General features: G+C 41.8%; 1 protein-coding gene across 1 annotated transcript; it reads right to left on the reverse strand.

Annotated features, from left to right (window-relative positions):
• Nucleotides 1-213: 213 nt before the first annotated feature.
• On the reverse strand, nt 214-2,397 carry LOC113015931 (protein ANTAGONIST OF LIKE HETEROCHROMATIN PROTEIN 1-like). The gene is made up of 3 exons (XM_026158309.1): nt 2,386-2,397; nt 1,877-2,082; nt 214-1,338 (listed from the first exon to the last, which is right to left on the reverse strand). The coding sequence occupies exons 1-3, from the start codon at nt 2,395-2,397 to the stop codon at nt 441-443; spliced, it is 1,116 nt and encodes a 371-aa protein (XP_026014094.1). The 3' UTR covers nt 214-440.
• Nucleotides 2,398-22,560: the final 20,163 nt, after the last annotated feature.

The raw sequence follows: 22,560 nt of genomic DNA on the forward strand, positions 1-22,560 counted from the left end.
GAGACACACAGTGATATTTGAGAAGTGAAATGCAGTTCACTGGATTTACAGAAAGTGCAATAACTTTAAACTAAATGAAGCAGGTGCATAAATTGGCAACACAAAAAAAGAGGAATAACATAAATATGTAGTGTATATCAATGTGTGTGTCTCCTATATGATATATGTAAGTAACATTTTTTACTGTAACAGCGATTCATACAGGAAAATAATGACTGTGAACCTTCACAGACACTAATAATAAGGTTGCCCAAACTTTTGCACCACACTGTATATAGGAACATAGTGAAGACAAGTTGCAGAGTAAAAAGAGGTTAGTTTATTTTGGAGTAGAGCTCCATTCATTAAGAAAATGTTAAAAAGACAGGAACACTCTTTAGAGGTTTGTGGGTGGCTCTTAAAAGAGCCGTTGTGGGGAAGTCGTTCAGACTTCAAACAGGCTACTCCTTTGGTTGCCAAGACACAGCTCCCTCTGCCGAGAAGTGAGCCATGAACTTCTCCCTCACCAGGACAGCCTCTCTGGAGGAGTTGTTTGCTGCCACACGACCCAGGCCTTGCAACGGCTCCACCACAGCAGGCGCCACACCTCCCACAGCAGGTGCCCCTCTCTCGTCCACACAGCGCAGAAAGTTGTGGAGAACACACGTTGCCTTCACACACTTCTCGGCAATTTCAGGACGGAGCTCCATGGCGCGCCGATACAACCTCCACTGTGAGGAGAGGATACCGAAGGCACCCTCCACTATCATCCTGGCCCTGGAAAGGCGATAATTAAAGACCCTCTTCTGTAAAGGGAGGAGGCGTCCAGGGAAAGGTCTCATGAGCTCACGCCGCAGCGGGAACGCTTCATCAGCCACAAAGACGTGGGGCTGGGCTCCACGGTGTTCTCCACCAGGTAGAGGCTGGTCTGGAGGCAGATGGAGAGTCCCAGCCCGAAGAGCCTGACCAAAGGTGGAGTTGGCCAGGATACCACCGTCGCTGGTCCTCCCGTACCCCCCAACATCAATGACGCGGAAGCGATGCTCTGCATCCACAACCGCAAGGAGAACAATGGAAAAAGTTCCCTTGTAGTTGTGGAACATGGATCCTGAGTTGGGGGGTGCCTTCGTCTGGACGTGCTTCCCATCCAGAGCTCCACAGCAGAGAGGGAAGTTCCAGCGCTCCTGGAATCCCTCTGCAATGGACCGCCAGTCTTGAGTTGAAGGCACAGCCATGAAATCGTCCACTAGACAGTCCCAGATGGCCGTCGCTACCTGGGGGATGATCTGGCTCACCGTGGACACACCGACTCGAAAACTGAACGCGATGGTCCTGAAGGAGTCCCCGGTGGCAAGGAACCTGGACAACAGTGTTCAAAATGAGTATTATGTGTACTTCAGTTACAAAATACATTATAGAAATTACAAAACATGAATCTTGCATAGAAAATTTTGTAAATATAAGGATAATTACATGATATATATTTGGTATAATCTGGAACAATCTGCCGTGATTTTAAACAAATATTCAACTATCCCAGAATTAAACCAGGTCTAGATGTGAAAAGGAGTGAGTATCACTACAAAGGTTAACCCACATTGGTCCTAGTACAAGTTTGATATCAGCAAACACCGAGAGCATACCTATGACACCACAGCCATGCTATCATTCAAACACTGATAACAGCATAAATCGAATTAAATCGGGACCTGATGAGACCGTCAGTGTATCACTACAAATATTGTGAAGTCTTGTCGTACCAGTTTGCTATCGGTAAACACCGAGAGCATTCACTCTTAGCATAGCACATCCATGTTAGCAGTGTATAAATGGATGGTTTAGCATATATTAGCGCAGGTATCATTACAGGACTACCGTATTAAACACTTTTACTAACCTCAGGCAGATGGACAGGCGCTCTGCTGGTGGAATTGAGCGCCTGTAATTGGTGTCTAGGCGGGCAATTCTGGGACCGACGCGGGAAAGCAGGTCCTCAAACTGGCCGAGTGACAGGCGATGATATCGCTGGAATCTGCCGTCATCCAGGCGCAGCTCCTGTAGCAAATGGTGAAACTCACCAAACTGATCACGCGTCTCGAGGACCTGATGGACCCAGGTACGGCGAGGACGTCTCTTACGCCGCTGCTCTGCTCTCCACAGTAAATAAAGAAGGGAGACTCTCTCTTCAAGCGCTAGCTCGACAGCTGCCATCTTTCAAAGATACCGGTCTAGCACAACTTCCTCCCACATCCCTCCCACATTTCCGGTTCACGCGCGTGAAAATATGATATTTTGGGGCGCGAGCGATTTTTCTTGGACACGCGTAGAGGTCGCGAATGTGCAGGCGTCAAGTTAGGGGCGTTTTGGCGTTTTTTCACGCGCCCATCGCGTTCGGTGTGAACACACGGTAAGAGCCATTTCGTTCACGACCGACACATCGCTATACCGTATTTTCCAGACTATAAGGCAGGCACGTGCGGGGGGGTGGCTAGAGGGGCTTGAGCACACGCCCCTTTCCTGACGGGTGCCCAAAGTGCCCTTTTGTTGAGGCAACTTTAAAAAAAAATTATTATTATTTTTTTTAATGTGTGTGCATGCGGAGTCCTGTCTGTGCCCCTCAACAATAATATTTAACTATTAATCACAGTTTTGCTAAATGAAAGGATCTGGCTTGCATCAGTCACATGATCACATTTAACCAATGATCGCCCTTGACAGCAGAACGCGCTGGTTACGAGCCGGGAACGAGCTCACAAAGAGCACGCGCATTTGTTGCGGTCCGGAGCTGTAAGAGAAACACAAGTTAATTCAGAGACACAGACTGATGCGACAAAACCAGTAAGTAGGTGTACAGCGCACACTGTAGTGTATAGTACCCAGGAATATTAGCTTATTACGTACACGTTGGTAAGTTGTCTTGTTGCAACTGACGAACTGAAACAAATGAGCGTGCTGTGTGTGCAACAGCGTGACAAACATTACCTGTCCTTTTATTAACTGCACATGTAGTGCTGGTCACAGCTGCTGGCTACCTGTGTAAGGCTGTCATGGGTCTGTAGCTCTGTCACCGTTTTAGGGAACATATTTAGTTTTAAGGTAAGTTTCCGGGCTTTTCCTGCCTTTCTGGAGGGATTATATTTCACTAAAAAATGATCTAATATGCATGTCCACATAATTATGCATTATTATAATTATAATATTTAAAAAAAAAAACACGCTGTATTTTAAAGAACATACATTAAGCGGTAAATGGCCTGTATTTGTATAGCGCTTTACTAGTCCCTAAGGACCCCAAAGCGCTTTACACATCCAGTCATCCACCCATTCATACACAGGCGATGTATGTATTAATGCACTTTATAATACGGTGCACCTTATGTATGAAAACAGACCTGTTCATCGACAGTGCACCTTATAATCCAGTGTGCTTTATGGTCTGAAAAAACCGGTAAATGGCAGCCAGATTACTCTCTTCTTAGTACAGAAAACACTGGACCGTGGAGTTACATAGTTGGTAGTTTTCTGCTCTCTCTCATTGTCAGAGGAGTCTTGCTGGAGATGGGAACATTCTGAAGAAGTCCTCAATCCTGTTGACATGCCTTCTTCAATGGAAGCTGAGTCTAGGGAAAGTGGCAGCAGAGAGAGAGATATCTGTTCTCTAGTCAAAGTCAAAGTCAACTTTATTTGTCAATTCTGCCACATGTACAGGACATACAGAGAATAGAAATTTCGTTACTCTCAAACCCTAGATGAAATAGCAATGAACATTTAAATATAAGAGAGTGATTAAAAAATGCAAATAAAATAATTAAAAAGTAAAAATTTAAATAAATACAATACAAATTAACAAGAAAGCTATACAATATACAATATACAGTATTCAGGTAAGGGTAAATGACAATGAGTGTAAACCAGGCAGAGTAGTGCAAATAGGCAAATAGTGCAAATGGAGATTTAGTAATGTACAGTAAGAGATAGTATAACAACAAAGTCTTATGAGGTAGTGGCAGTCCAATGCTCCACAAAGTGACTGGTAACTGGTGCAGGCCAGTGAGTGAGTCAGAGTGTGTGTGTGTGTGTGTGTGTGTGTGTGTGTGTGTGTGTGTGTGTGTGTGTGTGTGTGTGTGTGTGTGTGACAGAGTTCAGTGAGACCATGGAGGAGCGCTGACCCTATGACCTGAACCTGTTAAGGAGCAGACAATGGATATGAGAAGAGGGTTTGTTAGTTTCTCTCTCTGACCACTGCAGGGTGCTGATCACTCACTTATATTTTCATGTTTTTGTTTTCACTTCCTTTTAACATCAGCAGAGTGGGTGCTTTGCATTTTGCATTTCCTCGAGACACCAGTTGCATCTCTTCCTTATATCTAAACTCCAGCCAGTAAACATTTAATTGAGTGGAAGGTGAAGGCATATCTACACAAATTTTTTAACAAGTATACATGGATTTTATATTGCTGTCATATTCCTATTGACGAACACAGGAACTACCCAAAATTACAAAAATACAGAATAAAATTTCTTTTAAGTCCAGTTCTGTGGTTGTAAATGGCCCTGCCTGCCTTTCTTTTAGTTAACATGGAACTTTTATAAGTTAGGAATGATAATAAGATAGGAAACAATTAAAATAACAAATTAAAATTTTCGCAAGTGCAAAATTTGTTTTTCTGTGCTGAAATATTAAAACAGTCTCTAAGGAGTGCAGCACAGGAACAAAATGTTAATTTGGGGGGAAATTTCTAACAAAACTGTTCTGGTCTTTGACGTGTGTGTTCACATTGGAATCAACTGTGTGAAGTGCAGACCACTAACCATAATAGAGACCCAGGGTGCTTCTTGTCATGACATGTTTCTGTAGGAAATTTGTTTGCATTCCACTTGACCCACTCTAGATTCATGCTACCAGACACTTACTACTGTCAAATGTTTTCTAAGCCAGTGTATCATTTAAGGTTTCGCAGAAGCCATTTCTCTCTCCTGTGGTGGTGGTTCTGCCTCACAGGAAATACAAGAATGTTGTCCCCACTGACTGAAATCACGGGCTGTTCTGTCTGCTGCAGGCATGCTAGTTTACTTGACATTTTCTATGGTGCTTCATTGTAGTATCTTGTTTTTCTTTTCAACGCTCCACATCTGCTTTGATGGCATATCTTTAATGAATGCACTATGAGGCCAGCTTCTATAATATTAGGGGATCAATTTGGGGCTTTAAAGCACGTTTGTAGCACTTGCATTTGCGAGCCCAACTGGATCATTGACCATAGGGTAAATCCTTGGGCAGTTTGCCATCAAGCATCATGACCACAACACAGCTAAGCAGTCAGGGCCATTGGGTACACTGTTGGCTTTCCTACACAGGACAAAACTTCAGTGTTAGAGAGCTTGTCTTTCCAAGTGACTGAAAACAAATGATGCTGCTGCATTTGGTCAAACTGCCCAAGCTTCTGGTATGAGCACTGTCCGAATTCGAAAATGTTGAGCAATGGAACAAACAAACAGAGGCCCAGAAGAGTGCAGTCAAACAATGATTTATTGAGTACATGCGTGGGAAGATGTATACTGCAACACCAGCATCGATCTTCACCGAACAGCTCAATTGAGAATGGTTTTATTCATGTCAGGGTTCAACCCCTTCTGCGTCACAAATGAACATAATATGCATCAGTTACAGTAACTAATCAATTAATCGACTCTTTTAATGAGCAGAACATGCAAATGTGTATACAATGATTATAGCTGCACCTGTAATAAAAAGGTTAATATGATACCAGTAGCTTTAATAAACTGTTTAATGCAATGTTAATGATAAAGAATATATGGTAGCAGTAAAATAATTTCTGTATCTCCACAGCACCATGTCACAAAACCCTATATGAGAAATAATATGAACACAGCTCTGTAAACCTTGCACTTCAGTAGACACTTGGTAGTTGAATATTTTATGATCGGACAGGATCTGAAGCAAACCAGAAGCAAAGCAATATTTCCTGACATGAAACTTGGTTTCCGGATCAATGGAGGTGATAGATGTATTTGTGCTTTCTAACTAGCAAAACAGCATTAAGTTGAGTGTTAGAAATACAGATGACTGGATCTCCGTACAGGAAGTGAGATGATGGCTGGTATAACCAAAGTGTTTTTGCTGCCCTAGTAAAACAGCTGGTGACCTTCTGCAGTTCATAGAAAGAACAGCAAGAGCACAATAATCTTCAAACTGTACTTCATGGGTTACTATTTCCCTGATTGTGGTACTTGAGCTGATTCTTACAAGACTGAGAATATTTGATTGTTTTCACAAATGATTTGCATTATTATTATATTCTTTTCTTCTGTTAAAACAAAACATCATGTGTTTATTTATTATTTTTAATTAATTTAGTTTTTAGCTATTTTAGTGTCTTGAGAAAAAAAGAAAAGAAAAAAAACTAACGACAAACATTAAAACCCGCCAATATCAAATCTATTGTTATTGTTAAGCCACAGTGTTATTGCTTTTCTGCATTCGTTTATGGCATACAAGTGCTTAGCAATAACACTGTGCCTTTATAATATTTACATTTATGCTAATCACTGATGATGTTTTAAAATGTATTAGTTTGTGTTTACCTGGAAACAAAATAAATAGGTTTCACATTTGTATTTACGTCATCTGTATGCATGTGTGCAGGTAAATAAATTCAGGAACATATTTTCCTTGCTTTCAGTCTTGTGTTTCTGTGTCCATAAGACTTTGTTTTCGTGTATTTCATTGTTATAAATATTCTATTTCAGAGCTGTGTTCTTCATTGTTTTTAATGAATTAGCACAATCATAACACCAAGTTGACATATCTATCTTTCCATCCATCAGTCTAATGAGATCCGAAATTTATGTCTTGCCCTGGAGATCAGGTTTTTTGATGGGAACTTGACTCGTTATTCTATTGTGTTTAAGTTATTTGCACATTATTCTGATTGCAGAAACAAAGCCATGTTTGTCCTTTGACTTTGTTAAAGCCGGTTATTCTTGTGCCGTGTCTGTAGCTGCTGAGCTGTATACAGAGACTCTTGAGTACCTGAAGTTCTTCCTTTTTTATGTGTTCAAGTGACCTTAGTATCTTAGTAACCAACCTTTTTCATATATGAGCTTGGTTCAGACAATATACTGTAAATTTATTTATATTATTTTGAATATCTATATGATTGTTACATTTTGTTTTTCCTTCTTTTATCAGGTTTCTGTGAAAATATGGCTCATTGAAAAAAGTCCTCATCTAGTAATGCAAAAAATTGAGCCACTCGGTCTGCTGAGACCTGGTTTGGACGAAATGGTTGTTGTACTTTAAACAAATCAATAATTTGTTTAGCATGCTCTGTTCCAGTAGATTACATCTGTTTACATCTGCTCTGGGTTTCCACTCATCATACCTTGTTTTTAAATCTAGGAGTCCGCCAAAGGTCACCATCAACAAAATCACCGAAGCATGTCAACCTTGTTAAGAGACATTTTTGTGAGTGGTTTTTTTTTTGTAATTATAAATGAAGGTAATTTACTTTGCTTAGAGTCTTTTGTAACTGCAGGCGATGCCATAGGTCATTTGGCATTCACTTCCATATTAACCAGAAAAGCAAGAAAAATGACCTGAATCTAAAAATCTACTTAAAGTAAAATTTCTTGAAGAAACAATTAGGCTAAACATTTAATTTATGTTTAATCATCAAGTAATCTTTATTTCCTAATATTATGTGCACACATTTACAAACTTGTTTGCCTGCATTTTGACTAGAAGTTTTTATACCTGCTGCAGTGTAGAGAACAATGAACTGTTTTCGTCATTTTTTCAGTCAGCTGATTTCAAAAGAAAATACATGTTATTTAAAAAAAATGGTAATAAAGTAAAAGGAAACAGCAACTGTGCAACAGCTGTACTGGATGCTGACTGATTCAGTGAATGAAAGTACTGCCCTATGCAAATACGTTTTGACAGACAAACATAAAAAGTCAAAGCTCCAGCAGATATCATCAAACCTCTCTGTATCTTTGTTGCTCTTGAGAACTCTTTGAAGCAAGACAGCAATGAATCCAATTTTTCCCTGCATCCTGCTCCTGCTGAGCTTGTCTGGAACTTTTACCAAGTATGTTTACATTGAGGAGAAATACAGCTGGAAAGAGGCTTTAGATTACTGTTGCCAGCACCATACAGACCTGGCTCCTGTTAATAATGAGCGCGACATCCACATACTTCAGGAGCTCTCCGGTGGCACAAATGAAAAGATCTGGATAGGACTGATAAGGAGGTCCTCAGACAAAAACAAATGGTTGTGGTCAGGAGGTGGAGAGGTGTCCAGGTTTTTCTGGGAAATTAAACAACCTGACAATAAGAGTAATGACAATTATGGCTATACTGAGAAAAACAGGTGGCATGATTCAGACGGAGGTGGTAAGGAACACTTTTTCTGCTACTGGCCAGTGGTGGCAACTAAAAAAAAAACTTGGGAGGAAGCACTAAAGTACTGCAGGGAGCACCATAACGACCTGGCCAGTGTGGCATCAGAGACCGAGATGATGCTGATCCAGAAAGAGCTGAAGAAACATAACACCACTGAACATGTCTGGATTGGCTTGCGCTTCTTGTCCAGAGAGTGGCTGTGGGTGGACAAACAAGAGATGGGCTACGAGGCCTGGGGTGATGGGGGAAAACCATTGTGTCCGCACCCCAAGATGAAGTGTGGAGCCCTACAAGTGACAGGAGGGACTCAAGGTGTTTGGGAGGCGCATGATTGTGTGGAGAGACTCAATTTTATTTGCTACTGAAGTTGTTTACTTTGCAAAATGAATTTTAATAACATTTTTGTTTATTGTAGTTAGTACAGTTTGGTTATTTATATTGCCTGTTTCATTTCTATCCTGTCAAAAAATTATGTAAGCTAGATTTTTTTTGAAAGAATTCTATTTCAACTTTTTGTTTTGATATGTAAATAAAAAATGTCTATGTTGATTAAATCAAAAACAAGCAAAACAAAAAGAAAAATGTAATTGTTATTTCTCCTGCAGCAATATCAAAGTTCATTTATACTCAGTTGTAAAAATGTGTCTGTTTAAATGTTAATTGTGCAGCATAACTGTTGAAAATATAGTTAGACCCAAGTACTGGGACCATGTTAGCTTGGATATTTATCATATTTTAATCTCTGGTGTATTTTTTCCTATTTCTGTCTTATCAAGTTAAACAATCTTAAGCTTATTAAAAATAAAAATAAATCTCTTTTATTCGTTTCCTCGAGAAATAATATTTTTTGTTACCTTTGTTTGGGACCCTGGAAGAAGGAAACATCAGGAAATGCAAAGAAATCAACAGGCAGATGATTTTAGTAACCATTTTTTTTCTTGTGTTTTTAAAGTGTTTAAACGTTTTTCTGTCTGGTTAAAATTTACAGATACAGTGTTTTTTAAATGTTTTGAGCCACCTCACATTTCTTTATATTTTACATTATATTTTAGGAAATGGGAAGTAGGTGCAGGAATTTATTGAACCAAACACCTGTGTTTGCACAGATGTGAACAGCAGCTACCTATACAAAAGCACTTGTTTCATTTATGCCATGTAGTCAGCATCTTAGGGATCTGATAGCAATAATTTAATGATTAAATTCAGACCATTAGCACACAACATATACAATAATAATTTGACTTTTCCAATGTATAAGAGTCTGCAATTTGAGCATCTTTTATTAATTTACTTTAAGAGCTGTCTCTGCCAGTGAAAGCTAATCTGAACTTTTGTCTCATTATTATTATTGGCATAGTTATTAATATTATAGTTATGATTATAGTCTCCAGCGTTTTCAGCCCAGGGGCACTCCCAAGATTTGCTGGTTCCCCCAGTGCCCCACCTCCTGGCAAAATAATTTAAAGAAATGTGAGCACAAGAGAGAGGAAGTCACCCTACTATGAATTGAAAACATTAACTTCTTATTTCAAAAAGATTATTATGGATTTCTTATTCGGTTTTCATATGTACCCATTTTCAGTGATATCAGCTTTAACAGAAAAACATTAATTAGGGATATAATTCTTTTCTTTCTTTCGTTTTTGCTATATATTATAAGTAACCTATATTTGACAACAGCATAATAAAACTGGAAATTCTGTTTTCTGTGTGCCACCCCAATGTTTTAGTAACCCCCCCAAATGCCCCCCCCCCCATGAAATAAAATTGTACACTACATTGGAGTAGAATGAAGCATGCACACGAAGTAATTTTGATTCGTTTATTATGTTTGTTCATGTGGGTCCCACTTTTCTTACTTTCTTTGTTCAATTGCTTTATTATGAGTCACAGAAAGTGGAGTGTTGCCAAGGCACGTTAAGGCATGTCTGTTTAAATGCAAATACTTAAGAGGAATTGAGGTAGATAAATGATCTTTTTTGCCACCAAAGGATTACAGGGTAAACAAAGCCATGAAACAATTTGACATTCAAATAACACTGGAGGAAGAAAGGTGGGGACAGCTGGTGAATCTAAGGTCACACAAGCCTATCACGTTTCAACATTTACACAAAGTAGGCACATGGGAGTTTTGATTTTGAGTTGTTAAGAAAGAGGGCTTTGTTTTTCTACCCTGTAACACCACCAAGTCATTGTCTGTGAAGCTTCTCAGTCATCCAGGGCATTGTTTCTTCAGTTCAAGGGTCAAGTGGTGGAGAGTCCCAGATTTAAGCCCTGTGGATGTGTAACCTCAAGAGGAACAATGGACCCGCTAATGATCCTCTACCTATTCACACAAGCCAAGGTGTGAAGATGGGTGAAGGTGACCTTGAACTGAAGAAGCTTCTTGGATGAGAGGTGAAACGTCTTCAAGCAACTTAAAGAAGTGCAGACACTTTTCTTTCCAAGCTCCTTAGACCACAAGTCATTGGTTCTGATATGTGGATGACACCTGGGTGGAAGTCAAATTTCAGGATGGACCACAATTCACTGATCACATTAACTAGTTAGACAAATACATCATGTCCACCAGGGAGGATAAGGAAAGTGGCAGGTTAGCCTTCTAAGACTGTGAGATTTCCATCAGTAATGGGGGAGATTGAAAAATTGATGTGTACCATAAACCTACACATACGGAACAGTATTTAACCTCCTAGGACCTGGCGTCCAAATATGTGGACATCACATTTTGGGTTGTCTAGACCAAAATACGAGATTTTGCTCTACAAGGGCCTGATATCCACTTACGAGGACATTATACTGCCACTGTTCTATTGAAATTTAAAACAATTGTCCTATTTGAATCTCATTTTTCTCATAATCAAAAAATCAGGTAAAAAAAAAAATCTGGTAATTCTTTGTTTTTAAATTCATCAGGTCCCAAACAGCCACAAAAGCCAAGAGAAATTAAAAATGCATGCTATGAAAGAGTTCGGGTATTAGGAGGTTAAGGTTTGATCATCTGCTAGAGCACAAACTGGGTGTGATCAGGATGGTACAAAATAGAGCGAACAGGGAAGCAGAAGAACATCACATCAAGAAGGCTCTGAGTAAATGTGGTTATGCCAGCTGGACATTTGTCAAAGCTGGGAAGGCGGCTAAAAAAAGTTCCAGCCGATCCAGGAGAGAAGAACAACTGCTCCCTTAGCGACAAACGTTAGTGATCCCTTATGTGTCAGGTAGAGATGGACCGATCCGATATTACGTATCGGTATCGGTCCGATACTGACCTAAATTACTGGATCGGATATCGGAGAGAAATAAAAAATGTAATCCGATCCGAAGTATCACAGAATCACTTCACAAAACATGCTACTTGGCGTAACCCAGCTCGGCGCATCGGAGCAGTATGTGTCACGTGATAGAGCAACTGTTGTCTGCGAGACCTGTCGGTGGTCTGTTGGAGCATTTGGAGCCTCGCTACATGCTTCCTAACCGCGGCATTTCATCTCAGCGAAAACTATCCCAGAGAAGTAAAACAAGTGTGTAAGTTCATCCCCGAATGTTTGCATAGTATTTCCACGTTAAGTTAACAACTGATATATTGAGCCACAGATGGACTGGCCATCGCAGTTCCATATTGAAGTGAAAAGGAAGCGATTTGTCTCGTACTTCAGTTAGAATTAAAAAGTAGACACAAAGCTGGAGTTATTCTGTCTTTGCTGCGCAGTTGCATCTTCTTCTCTCATTCACTCCCCCTCCCTCTCCTGTTATTACTTCAAACATGAAACTGATCAGCTGATCGGCTTTTCTGTCGCAAGTCCCGTCTTTCTTGTTTGTTTATCGCCCACTTTGCGCTAGAAAGAGGAGACCAGCGGATAAACAACAGCAGCACGTTTAAGCTTGATGAGCTGTTACAGACCCAGGTGGGTAACACCACCTGGGTCTGGGTGCAGTTCCCCCCTCCAGGGGCAAGGGTACCTAGACCCGGTTCGTAGAGTACGCTTGGGGAGTGTGATCGTGTGTACAGCGTCTCTTTACGTCTGTCTCCACGTTGGTTGAGTGTGGAGTGAGTGCATATGAGAGCATGAGGGTGGGAATGGATGTTTGTGTCTGTGTGTGCCTGTATGTCTGTGTCTATATGTCAGGTTGGGTGTCAGACGCCACCTCTCTGGGGACATCTCAGGCCCTCCAAGGTTTGGAGGCCTATCTCCCCCTACCACCACTTCCCCTGCCAGTGGCGGACTCCCTCAGGTGTCGGTGTGTTGGTGGTTCTTTGGGTCTGGGGGTGGGCGTCCGGGTACACACCGGCTCACTCCTTGGCGGCCGCTTATCGGGGCCTGGAGCCTGGGGCTCGCTCGGGCCACTTCGGAGGTGGGGTGCCCCCGGCCTCTCGGCCTGGGGCTCGGTCACTCAGGCACAGCTGGCTGCCGGCGGAGCTCACGGGCGCGTCACTGCAACTCCCCCTGGCTTCTGCTCCGCGGCTGCTGAGTGAGCCCTCATCTGGGACTCTCCTCAGCTCTTACTGGGACAGTGGTGCGGCTGCCCCTCTGTTGGTCTTCCTTGGTCTGTTGTGTTCTGGGGGCCTCTGGATGTCTGGAGTTTTGATCTCCTCCATACCTGCTTCATACCCTGGAGGACGGGGCTGTGGCCCCCCCACACTCCCTAGCAGATCGTTACATGGAGAAACCTTTGGAATGCAAGCATGCTGATCCACACAGGTATGCACACAGGTGTACACACGGGTATTCACAGACGCGGACTTCAGCTTTCTTGGCTGCTGCCTCAAAGCACATTGTGCGCTGTCTATCTTGCGTGCTGCACAATATCGTTTATTATTTAGTATCTACTAGGGATGGCACGATACCACTTTTTTATGTCCGATACCGATACCGATATCATAAATTTGGATATCTGCCGATACCGATATAAATCCGATATATCTATTTTTTAAACTGTTTTTGTATAAGTTCAAAGTCAAATTTAAAAAGACAAAACACTAAAGCTATTCTCTTATACTTGCATGCAAGAAAAAGACTGCACCCAAAATATTGCTCACTTCAACAATGCATATCTCTTTATTTAAACTTTAGCACTGTTTAGCTGTCACCACTATCAAAATATCCATCCTGAAAGTGCGCAACATAATGCAGAACTTTAAATCTCGAAGTATTTAAAGTAACATTCATCAAAATAAAAGTGCAACATTATGCAGAATTTTAAATCTTGAAGTATTTAAAGTAACATTCATCAAAATAAAAGTGCAACATTATGCAGAATTTTAAATCTTAAAGTATTTAAAGTAACATTCATCAAAATAAAAGTGCAACATTATGCAGAATTTTAAATCTCGAAGTATTTAAAGTAAAATTCAAGTAAATAAAAGTGCAACTTTATACAAATTTCAAAACCCCTTTGGTACTGAAAAAAGGTGCAATTTTAGCAGAGCAAACAACATTCTTGTAATAATGCAGTTGTAACTTTTTTTTTTCACTTTAACATGAGAGGTAGGTTCTTCTTCAGAAAGATCAACATTTCAACCTTCTCAGCTGTCAGCCTGCTTCTCCTTTCATTAATGATAATGGAGGCTGTACTGAAGAGTCTCTCACTCTCAATACTTGTGGTAGGTGCACAGAGAAATTTAGCTGCTGTAGAAACCAGAGTGGGAAATCTAAGTTTGTTGGCTTGCCAGTACAGCAGTGGATTATCTGAGCGTTGAATGGTTGGCTCACTAAGGTAAGTTTGCACTTCAATACGTGCACTTGTCGTGGCTAACTGAGGAACAGGATCTTGAGTGTTTTCCTTCAGGATTTCATCAAAAACACTTTCAAGTCTGCTTTGGCTGGAAGATTCCACCCATGGAGTCTTCTTTGCTGGCTCCAAGACTGCTGATGTCCCCTCTGCTGGCTCTGAGGAGTTTAATGTAGTTCTCAAAAACTCCATCTTCCTCACCTCTGCCATCAAAGCATCCTTAGCTTGTTTTGAGGTTTCTACACTCGTGAAGTACCTGAAATGAAAAAAGTCCAAACTTGAATATTAAACAATCATTAAATTTATCATTAGTAGCATTCAGCAGTGTGATTAAACTATCATTCCTCATTCTTGCTTTTTATTCCATGCCCATTATAAAGACCTCAACATACTTTGCTGTACTACTCTGAATCAGACAATACGTTATAATGCGCAATGGTGGTGTCCTGACTGAATGACAAGTCTATCACAACTAATCTAGAATGTCCTCACCATTTTCTGACACACTCTCTCTAATGCACTATCACTTATACACACACACACACACACACACACACACACACACACACACACACACACACACACACAAAACAAGTTGATCTGTTAAAATAACATGAGTGAAGCCTTACATACCTGTCTTTATATCTTGGATCCAGCAGTGTTGCAACTGTGTATAGTGGCTCGGATTCCACGTCTCTGAAGCGTCTGTTAACTGCTTCGAGAAGAGTGCCTTTCATTTTCTTTATTCCATCGTCGGCCTCGTTTTCTCAGGAGAGCACGCGCTTAAGGACGCAGACAATAGGGATGACATCAGATGCAGATGAGGATGATGCGCTTACCTCCTTTGTTAACTCCTCAAAGGGAGCTAGAGCTGTCAGGACCTTTTCCAGTAACCCCCACTGCTGTGCACTAAGTGTGGCAGGCAGATCATACTCTGCAGAATACAGTGGGGCAAAAAAAGTATTTAGTCAGCCACCGATTGTGCAAGTTCCCCCACCTAAAATGATGACAGAGGTCAGTAATTTGCACCAGAGGTACACTTCAACTGTGAGAGACAGAATGTGAAAAAAAAAAAATCCATGAATCCACATGATAGGATTTGTAAAGAATTTATTCGTAAATCAGGGTGGAAAATAAGTATTTGGTCAATAACAAAAATACAACTCAATACTTTGTAACATAACCTTTGTTGGCAATAACAGAGGTCAAACGTTTACTATAGGTCTTTACCAGGGGCCCGTTCTTCGTACCTCGCTAAGTAGGTTAGCCGGATTAGATTGTTGACGATTTCGCGTGATCCTGGATCAGTCGGTTCCCCGAAGCTCATCCGGGACTTGCTGTCATAGCAACAGAGCCGTAAGCGTAAACCTGCTCGGGAGCAGGTTTACTTTATGTAAACAGGATTAGATCGCGGCCACGCAGGTATGTCCGCGTCATCATACGAAAGCAACAGCGATATTCCACCACTGTTTCACCATAAATAAATAACATCAATGTAATTAAAGACAATGCAGCACTTGATCCATTTATTGATTTCACACAGGTCATTTCCTAAAAAAGGGAAATGTACTATTAACATTCTATTACATGTATGTGATTATTACAGATTTAATTCATATTTCAGAGTAGCAATTGTAAATTACTTCGTGTAATCAAGATGAGAGACCACGGCTTTAAAAGCGAAGGTGGATTTGGGAAGCCTGTCGCAGCCATGTCCTGTCCGTATACGCGAGCCACCCATTGCGGAAGGTGCAAGATTGATAAGGAGAGTCCTCAGAATTCAGCGTATATTGCGGGATAGACAGGATCCTTTAGCTCAGCGCGACAGTGTGCTCATAGAGAGATATCGATTTTCCCGTGAGGGTATTATTCACTTAACCAACTTGTTGACGAGGGGGTGCAGGACCACCACCTGTCTTTTTTTCCTCTGCCCTTTTCTTGGTTGCTGTTATAAACAAACAGATTATTCCAGGGTCTCTTTCCAAGAGACTAAAAGCAATATAAGTGATAAATATTACCATTCTGTAGGATATTCTTATATTTCACTTTTACCTGTTCCCATGTTCTAGTGGGTCCTGTCGTGGCTCTAATGTGAAAGAGGATATAATATAACATATTATAATATAATGTAATATAATATTGGATAATATAGTGTAATATAATAAATCTACCCTACCGCCTACTGGTGTTGGCCAGAGGGGCCGATGGCGCGATATGGCAGCCTGGCTTCTGTCAGTCTGCCCCAGGGCAGCTGTGGCTACAACTGTAGCTGCCTCCACCAGTGTGTGAATGTGAGAGTGACTGAATAGTGGCATTGTAAAGCGCTTTGGGTGCCTTGAAAAGCGCTATATCAATCCACTCCATTATTATTGTTATTATTAAATTACTTACGAGTTTAATTTGTCAGCAACTTCCTGCCAGCCCTCGCTCCTTGCTTTTGCAGCCTTTGCAGTGTTCCCTTGCGTTCTGATTAAACTCTGAAACTCCTGAAATCCCTCACTCAAGAGTTCTTGCTCTGCTGCCGAAAAATACCGAGCCGAGCGCGCTCCGTCGACATTTTCGCCGACCAATCAGAGGGTTGCCGATCAATGTTTCTACTATCGATGCGTAGCCCCTTTTACGACACCCAGTGATGTCACATTACTGCGTCCAGCTGTACTAATCGTCAACAGCAGGTGTGTTCGGGGAACCGGATTAGCGAGCTCACGGTTAGCGCGATGATTTGATCTTGGATGTGTCATTTGATCTTGGATGTAGTAAGCGACGTACGAAGAACGGGCCCCAGGTTTGCACACACAGTAGCTGGTATTTTGGCCCATTCCTCCATGCAGATCTTCTCGAGAGCAGTGATGTTTTGGGGCTGTCGCCGAGCAACACGGACTTTCAACTCCCGCCACAGATTTTCTATGGGGTTGAGGTCTGGAGACTGGCTAGGCCACTCCAGGACTTTCAAATGCTTCTTACGGAGCCACTCCTTTGTTGCCCGGGCGGTGTGTTTTGGATCATTGTCATGTTGGAAGACCCAGCCTCGTTTCATCTTCAAAGTTCTCACTGATGGAAGGAGGTTTTGGCTCAAAATCTCACGATACATGGCCCCATTCATTCTGTCCTTAACACGGATCAGTCGTCCTGTCCCCTTGGCAGAAAAACAGCCCCATAGCATGATGTTTCCACCCCCATGCTTCACAGTAGGTATGGTGTTCTTGGGATGCAACTCAGTATTCTTCTTCCTCCAAACATGACGAGTTGAGTTTATACCAAAAAGTTCTACTTTGGTTTCATCTGACCACATGACATTCTCCCAATCCTCTGCTGTATCATCCATGTGCTCTCTGGCAAACTTCAGACGGGCCTGGACATGCACTGGCTTCAGCAGCGGAACACGTCTGGCACTGCGGGATTTGATTCCCTGCCGTTGTAGTGTGTTACTGATGGTGACCTTTGTTACTTTGGTCCCAGCTCTCTGCAGGTCATTCACCAGGTCCCCCCGTGTGGTTCTGGGATCTTTGCTCACCGTTCTCATGATCATTTTGACCCCACGGGATGAGATCTTGCGTGGAGCCCCAGATCGAGGGAGATTATCAGTGGTCTTGTATGTCTTCCATTTTCTGATGATTGCTCCCACAGTTGATTTTTTCACACCAAGCTGCTTGCCTATTGTAGATTCACTCTTCCCAGTCTGGTGCAGGTCTACAATACTTTTCCTGGTGTCCTTCGAAAGCTCTTTGGTCTTGGCCATGGCGGAGTTTGGAGTCTGACTGTTTGAGGCTGTGGACAGGTGTCTTTTATACAGATGATGAGTTCAAACAGGTTCCATTCATACAGGTAACGAGTGGGGGACAGAAAAGCTTCTTACAGAAGACGTTACAGGTCTGTGAGAGCCAGAGATTTTCCTTGTTTGAGGTGACCAAATACTTATTTTCCACCCTGATTTACGAATAAATTCTTTACAAATCCTACCATGTGGACTCATGGATTTTTTTTTCACATTCTGCCTCTCACAGTTGAAGTGTACCTCTGGTGCAAATTACTGACCTCTGTCATCATTTTAAGTGGGGGAACTTGCACAATCGGTGGCTGACTAAATACTTTTTTGCCCCACTGTAATGCTGTCCTACAGTTCAGGAAACACAGATTCTCTTCCAACCTAAAGAGACTGTCCATATGATTTCAAGACTGGACTCTCCAACCCCACGCATTGTTTCTTTTCTTCAATAAAATGCATTTTATGTGCTTTAAATAAATCTTCAGCCGTGGAGTGTTTATGTCCTGGTGACCAGCTTAGCAGCACCTGGGAATTGGAGTTAATGACAGGCTGCAAGATTTCCCCTCTGGCATTTATCATGGCAATGGAGTTGGTCATGCGGGCATCTCGGTGGGTAGTGGTAGGTGAGAGACTCAAGAGCACTGTTCCCTCTAAGCTGAGCACGTGAGAAATTGCGCACTGCTAACACAGTCTCCACGCACAGAAAATCAGCAAAATAAAATAAATACATGTATTTACTTTAATTCCAATTCAGACTGGATTTTTTTGTGTGCGCAGCGCAGATTTTCTGTGAGACCATGTGAGCAGTGCGCGACTGCTCACGCGCTCAGCTTAGAGTGGCCTTCGTCTTCCTCCCATTAGAGCCTACATGGATGACATGACCATCATTGCAACAACAAAACCATGTACTAGGCGATTGCTACAGAAGCTCCAGGAAAACATCGAATGGGCAAGAATGGAGTTTAAGCCAAGTAAATCTCGCAGCATCTCCATCATAAAAGGAAAACTGACAGCCAATCAATTCTATATCAGTGGAGAACAAATTCCAACAGTATTACAGAAGCCCATAAAGAGCCTGGGACGGTGGTATAATGCAGACCTCAATGATACTTGGCAACTAGAACAACTAAGGCAGAACTTGGCTAATGATCTCCAGCGGATTAACAACACTGCACTCCCAGGAAAACTGAAGCTCTGGTGCTTTCAATTTAGGTTATTACGCAGACTACTGTGGCCATTGACAATGTATGAGGTCTCACTTAATCATGCAATCGACTAAAGAGGCTAGTGAGCTCCTACGTTAAGAAGTGGCTCGGACTTCTCAAATGCCTCAGCAGCATTGCACTCTATAGCGACGGGATACTGTCATTGCCAGGTAGAGGGGTTTAAATGTGCAAAAGCGAGGCTTAAGAGGCACTGCTCCCACCCTAGCAAGGGAGGAAGTGGACTCCAGCCACATCTAAGCTACAGGCCAAATCTGCTCTTCGGCAACATGACGTGGTTGGTCACATCCAACAGGGCACAGGAGGATTTGGTCTTGGAGCAGTAACACCTCTGTGGCAACAGGCATCTGTAACTTCAAAAAAGGGTAGTGGAGAAGGTGCGTCGACAGGAGGAAACAGCCAGACATGCTAGAGGTTCGGAAAAGACCCAGCCTGCCCCCTGTTTACAGTCCCAGCCACACTCAAGAACATCTTAGTTGGTTGTAGGACTAGCCTTACTCAGGGCAGATACACATGGAGACACAGACTCCTGTGTGTGAACCACGAAACTCTTTGGCCTGCAACACTGCTTTTTGCATTGTAAAACTCGAGTCTATCCAGTGTACAGTCAAGCTTAGCAGGGACAACGGACAAACGTCCGAGCTCCAGATATCAGTCGTCATGCTTAACGTGGGAATTATTTCCAAACTTTCGGAGATGAACTTGCGCACCTGTTTGTACTTGCCTGGGATAGCTTCCTCCGAGATGAAATGCCAGTTTGGCAGCATGTAGCGAGGCTCTAAATGCTCAATTAAGCGTCGAAAACCATCATTTTCCACAACGGAAAGGGGCTGGTCATCAAGCACAACAAATTCAACTATTTTCTCCGTTATCAGCTTCGCTCTATTGCTTTCCGGAGGGAATTTCTCACGTCTCTGAATATTTTCCAAAAGCGTTTGTTGATATGGTACACTTTTCTGCTTAGCTTTGGAGGCCAGGCTAAATTCCGCGTACTCCTTTGTGTGGTGTTTCTGTAAGTGTTTAATCATGTTTGTGGTGTTAAAATTCCCCACACTGCTACCACCTCGCGAAACACTTGCATCGCATAAGTTGCATTCGGCAGTCTTGCTTTTTTCGTCTTTTAGTTTGAAATAAGTCCACACTGCTGACATGATGGCTCTGAGCTCTCCCACACGATAACCGCTCGATCACGTGACGCATACTGCTCTGACGTGCTAAGGTCATGACCTGGGTTATACCATGTTAGCGAGTTTTTGAGGTGCTTTTGTGATATTCACTGGATCGGATAAAAAATTTTAAATTTCTCTCCGATATCCGATCCAGTAACTTACGTCAATATCGGACCGATACCGATACTGAATATCGGATCGGTCCATCTCTAGTATCTACTGATATCTACTGCTAGCTAGTTTATTGTGATGGTGCCGTTTTTTAAATTATGTTGCTCTTTGTTGTTTGCTTTCTCTTCTGTTTTTTTTTTCCATACAGGTGACCCAGGTGTTTTGTTTGTTTTTGTTTTTTCTTTCTTCCCCCCCTTCTCACCGTCTCTTCTCCCCTTTGGTTTTCTTTCTCTCCCTCTCTTTCTTTCATTCTTTCTCCCTGTCCTATCCCCCAGTCATGTCTGTCCCGTTTGTAGCAACTGAAAATAAAATAAATTCATAATTATAATAAAGGTCAATCAAATGGACCAATATGGCAAGGCCATGATGATCCACTTGGTAAAATAAATCCGCTTGGCATCTTTCTTGGCCTTAAGACAACAATTCTGATGGCTAAAGATCCAAACGGGACACAAAAAAAAAAAAAAAAGCTTGATGAGCTGTTGTTAGAATTTATTTAATATTACTTTCTAGTATCAGCTGAGGTTTGCTGGAGCCACAGCTTTAAAAGCTGCTGGTCATGATATGTGTTTGAATATGTGATGAGAGGGAAACATGAAGATGAAACCAGGAGATGTCCTTACTGAATCATCAGAGCTGAACAGGTGATGGAGAAACAGGTTTACCTTTTAGGTGACATGAATGAGTTGAAGGGAAGTTATGAACTGTTTCTGAGAGACAAATAACACCAGGATCCTTTTTCTACGTAGCTGACGGCTGGTAACTGTGCAGGGGCGGGTCTAGCAAAGTTTTGTCGGGGGCATTAACAGGGAAAGGGGGGCACAAAGAAATTTTTTTTCTTTGTTATGTCATTTAAAAACTTTGAATAAATAATTATCTGAATCTTACAACAAAAGTGGTCATCTGATTAAATGTATAGAAATCCATTATTGCATATAGTAACTAATAAGTCTAATATACACCCTAGTAAGCTATAGTACTTTTTCCTTTGGGAAGGTACCATCTGTGTAGTCTGTAATTCTGTTGAAGAAAGATGTTGAATCTATTTAATTATTGTAGAAAAATAATTGATTTCTGTGCATTTGTTTTACACTTGCATTAAATTAAAGGTGATTACATCGATTAAGGGCGGACGGTGGTTCCCTAATATTTTTGCTGGGAGTTGGCAACCCTATTAGTTAGGTAGGTAAGTACTCTATAAAAAGCCAGAATAGGGAGGTTGGTGTAGGTTTAAATTTATTAGATTGATCAGTGTTGCTGAACTATAAAATGTTTTGGGTGCAGTGTATTTTTTGCATACAGGTATAACAGAATAGCTTCAGTCTCTTGTTTTTTAAAACTTGAGTATAAACTTATACAAAATGCAGCAAGATATTTATAAAAAAACTGTTTTATTGATTACAAAATGCGCTATATCGAATTCATATCGGTATCGGCAGATATCCAAATTTATGATATCGGAACCGATATCAGACATTAAAAAGTGGTATCGTGCCATCTCTAGTGTCAGGAGTATAGGAGCAGTTGAGACGCATTTTTTTCTAAACACCGCACCTCTGTGGCTTTTAAACCCCAAAACACGCAGCGCCAAATTTGTTCCACCCAAAGGATCGAGTCCCCCAACACAGAGTAACATAGTGTACGCTGTTAAGTGCCAGGAGGATTGCGATGATTTATACATTGGGAAAACCAAAGCGGATGGCACAACACAGAAGAGCTAACTTGTCAGACCTGGACTTCACAGTCTAATCACACCTACAGGCCAGTGGACACTCTTTCAGTGATGAGGATGTGCACATCCTGGGCAGGAGGAACGCTAGTTTGAGTGCAGAGTCAAGGAGGCCATTTACGTGAAACGGGAAAGACCATCTCTGAATCAAGGAGGGGGCCTAAGGGTACAACTTTCACCATCTTACAATGCTGTGATTGCAATCATTCCCTCATGGCCATTGATCAGTGGTTGTTGATCAATGGTCATGACAATTTGCATATAAATGATCAAGGAACTGACCTCAGAGCCCATTTTTCATTCAGCCGGCTAGTTTCAGTCATTGTGAAAAGGTACTGTTTATAAGATTGGGGAAACCTGCAGTC

Source organism: Astatotilapia calliptera, chromosome 23 (genome assembly GCF_900246225.1).
Source record: "Astatotilapia calliptera chromosome 23, fAstCal1.2, whole genome shotgun sequence".
Taxonomy (NCBI): domain Eukaryota; kingdom Metazoa; phylum Chordata; class Actinopteri; order Cichliformes; family Cichlidae; genus Astatotilapia; species Astatotilapia calliptera.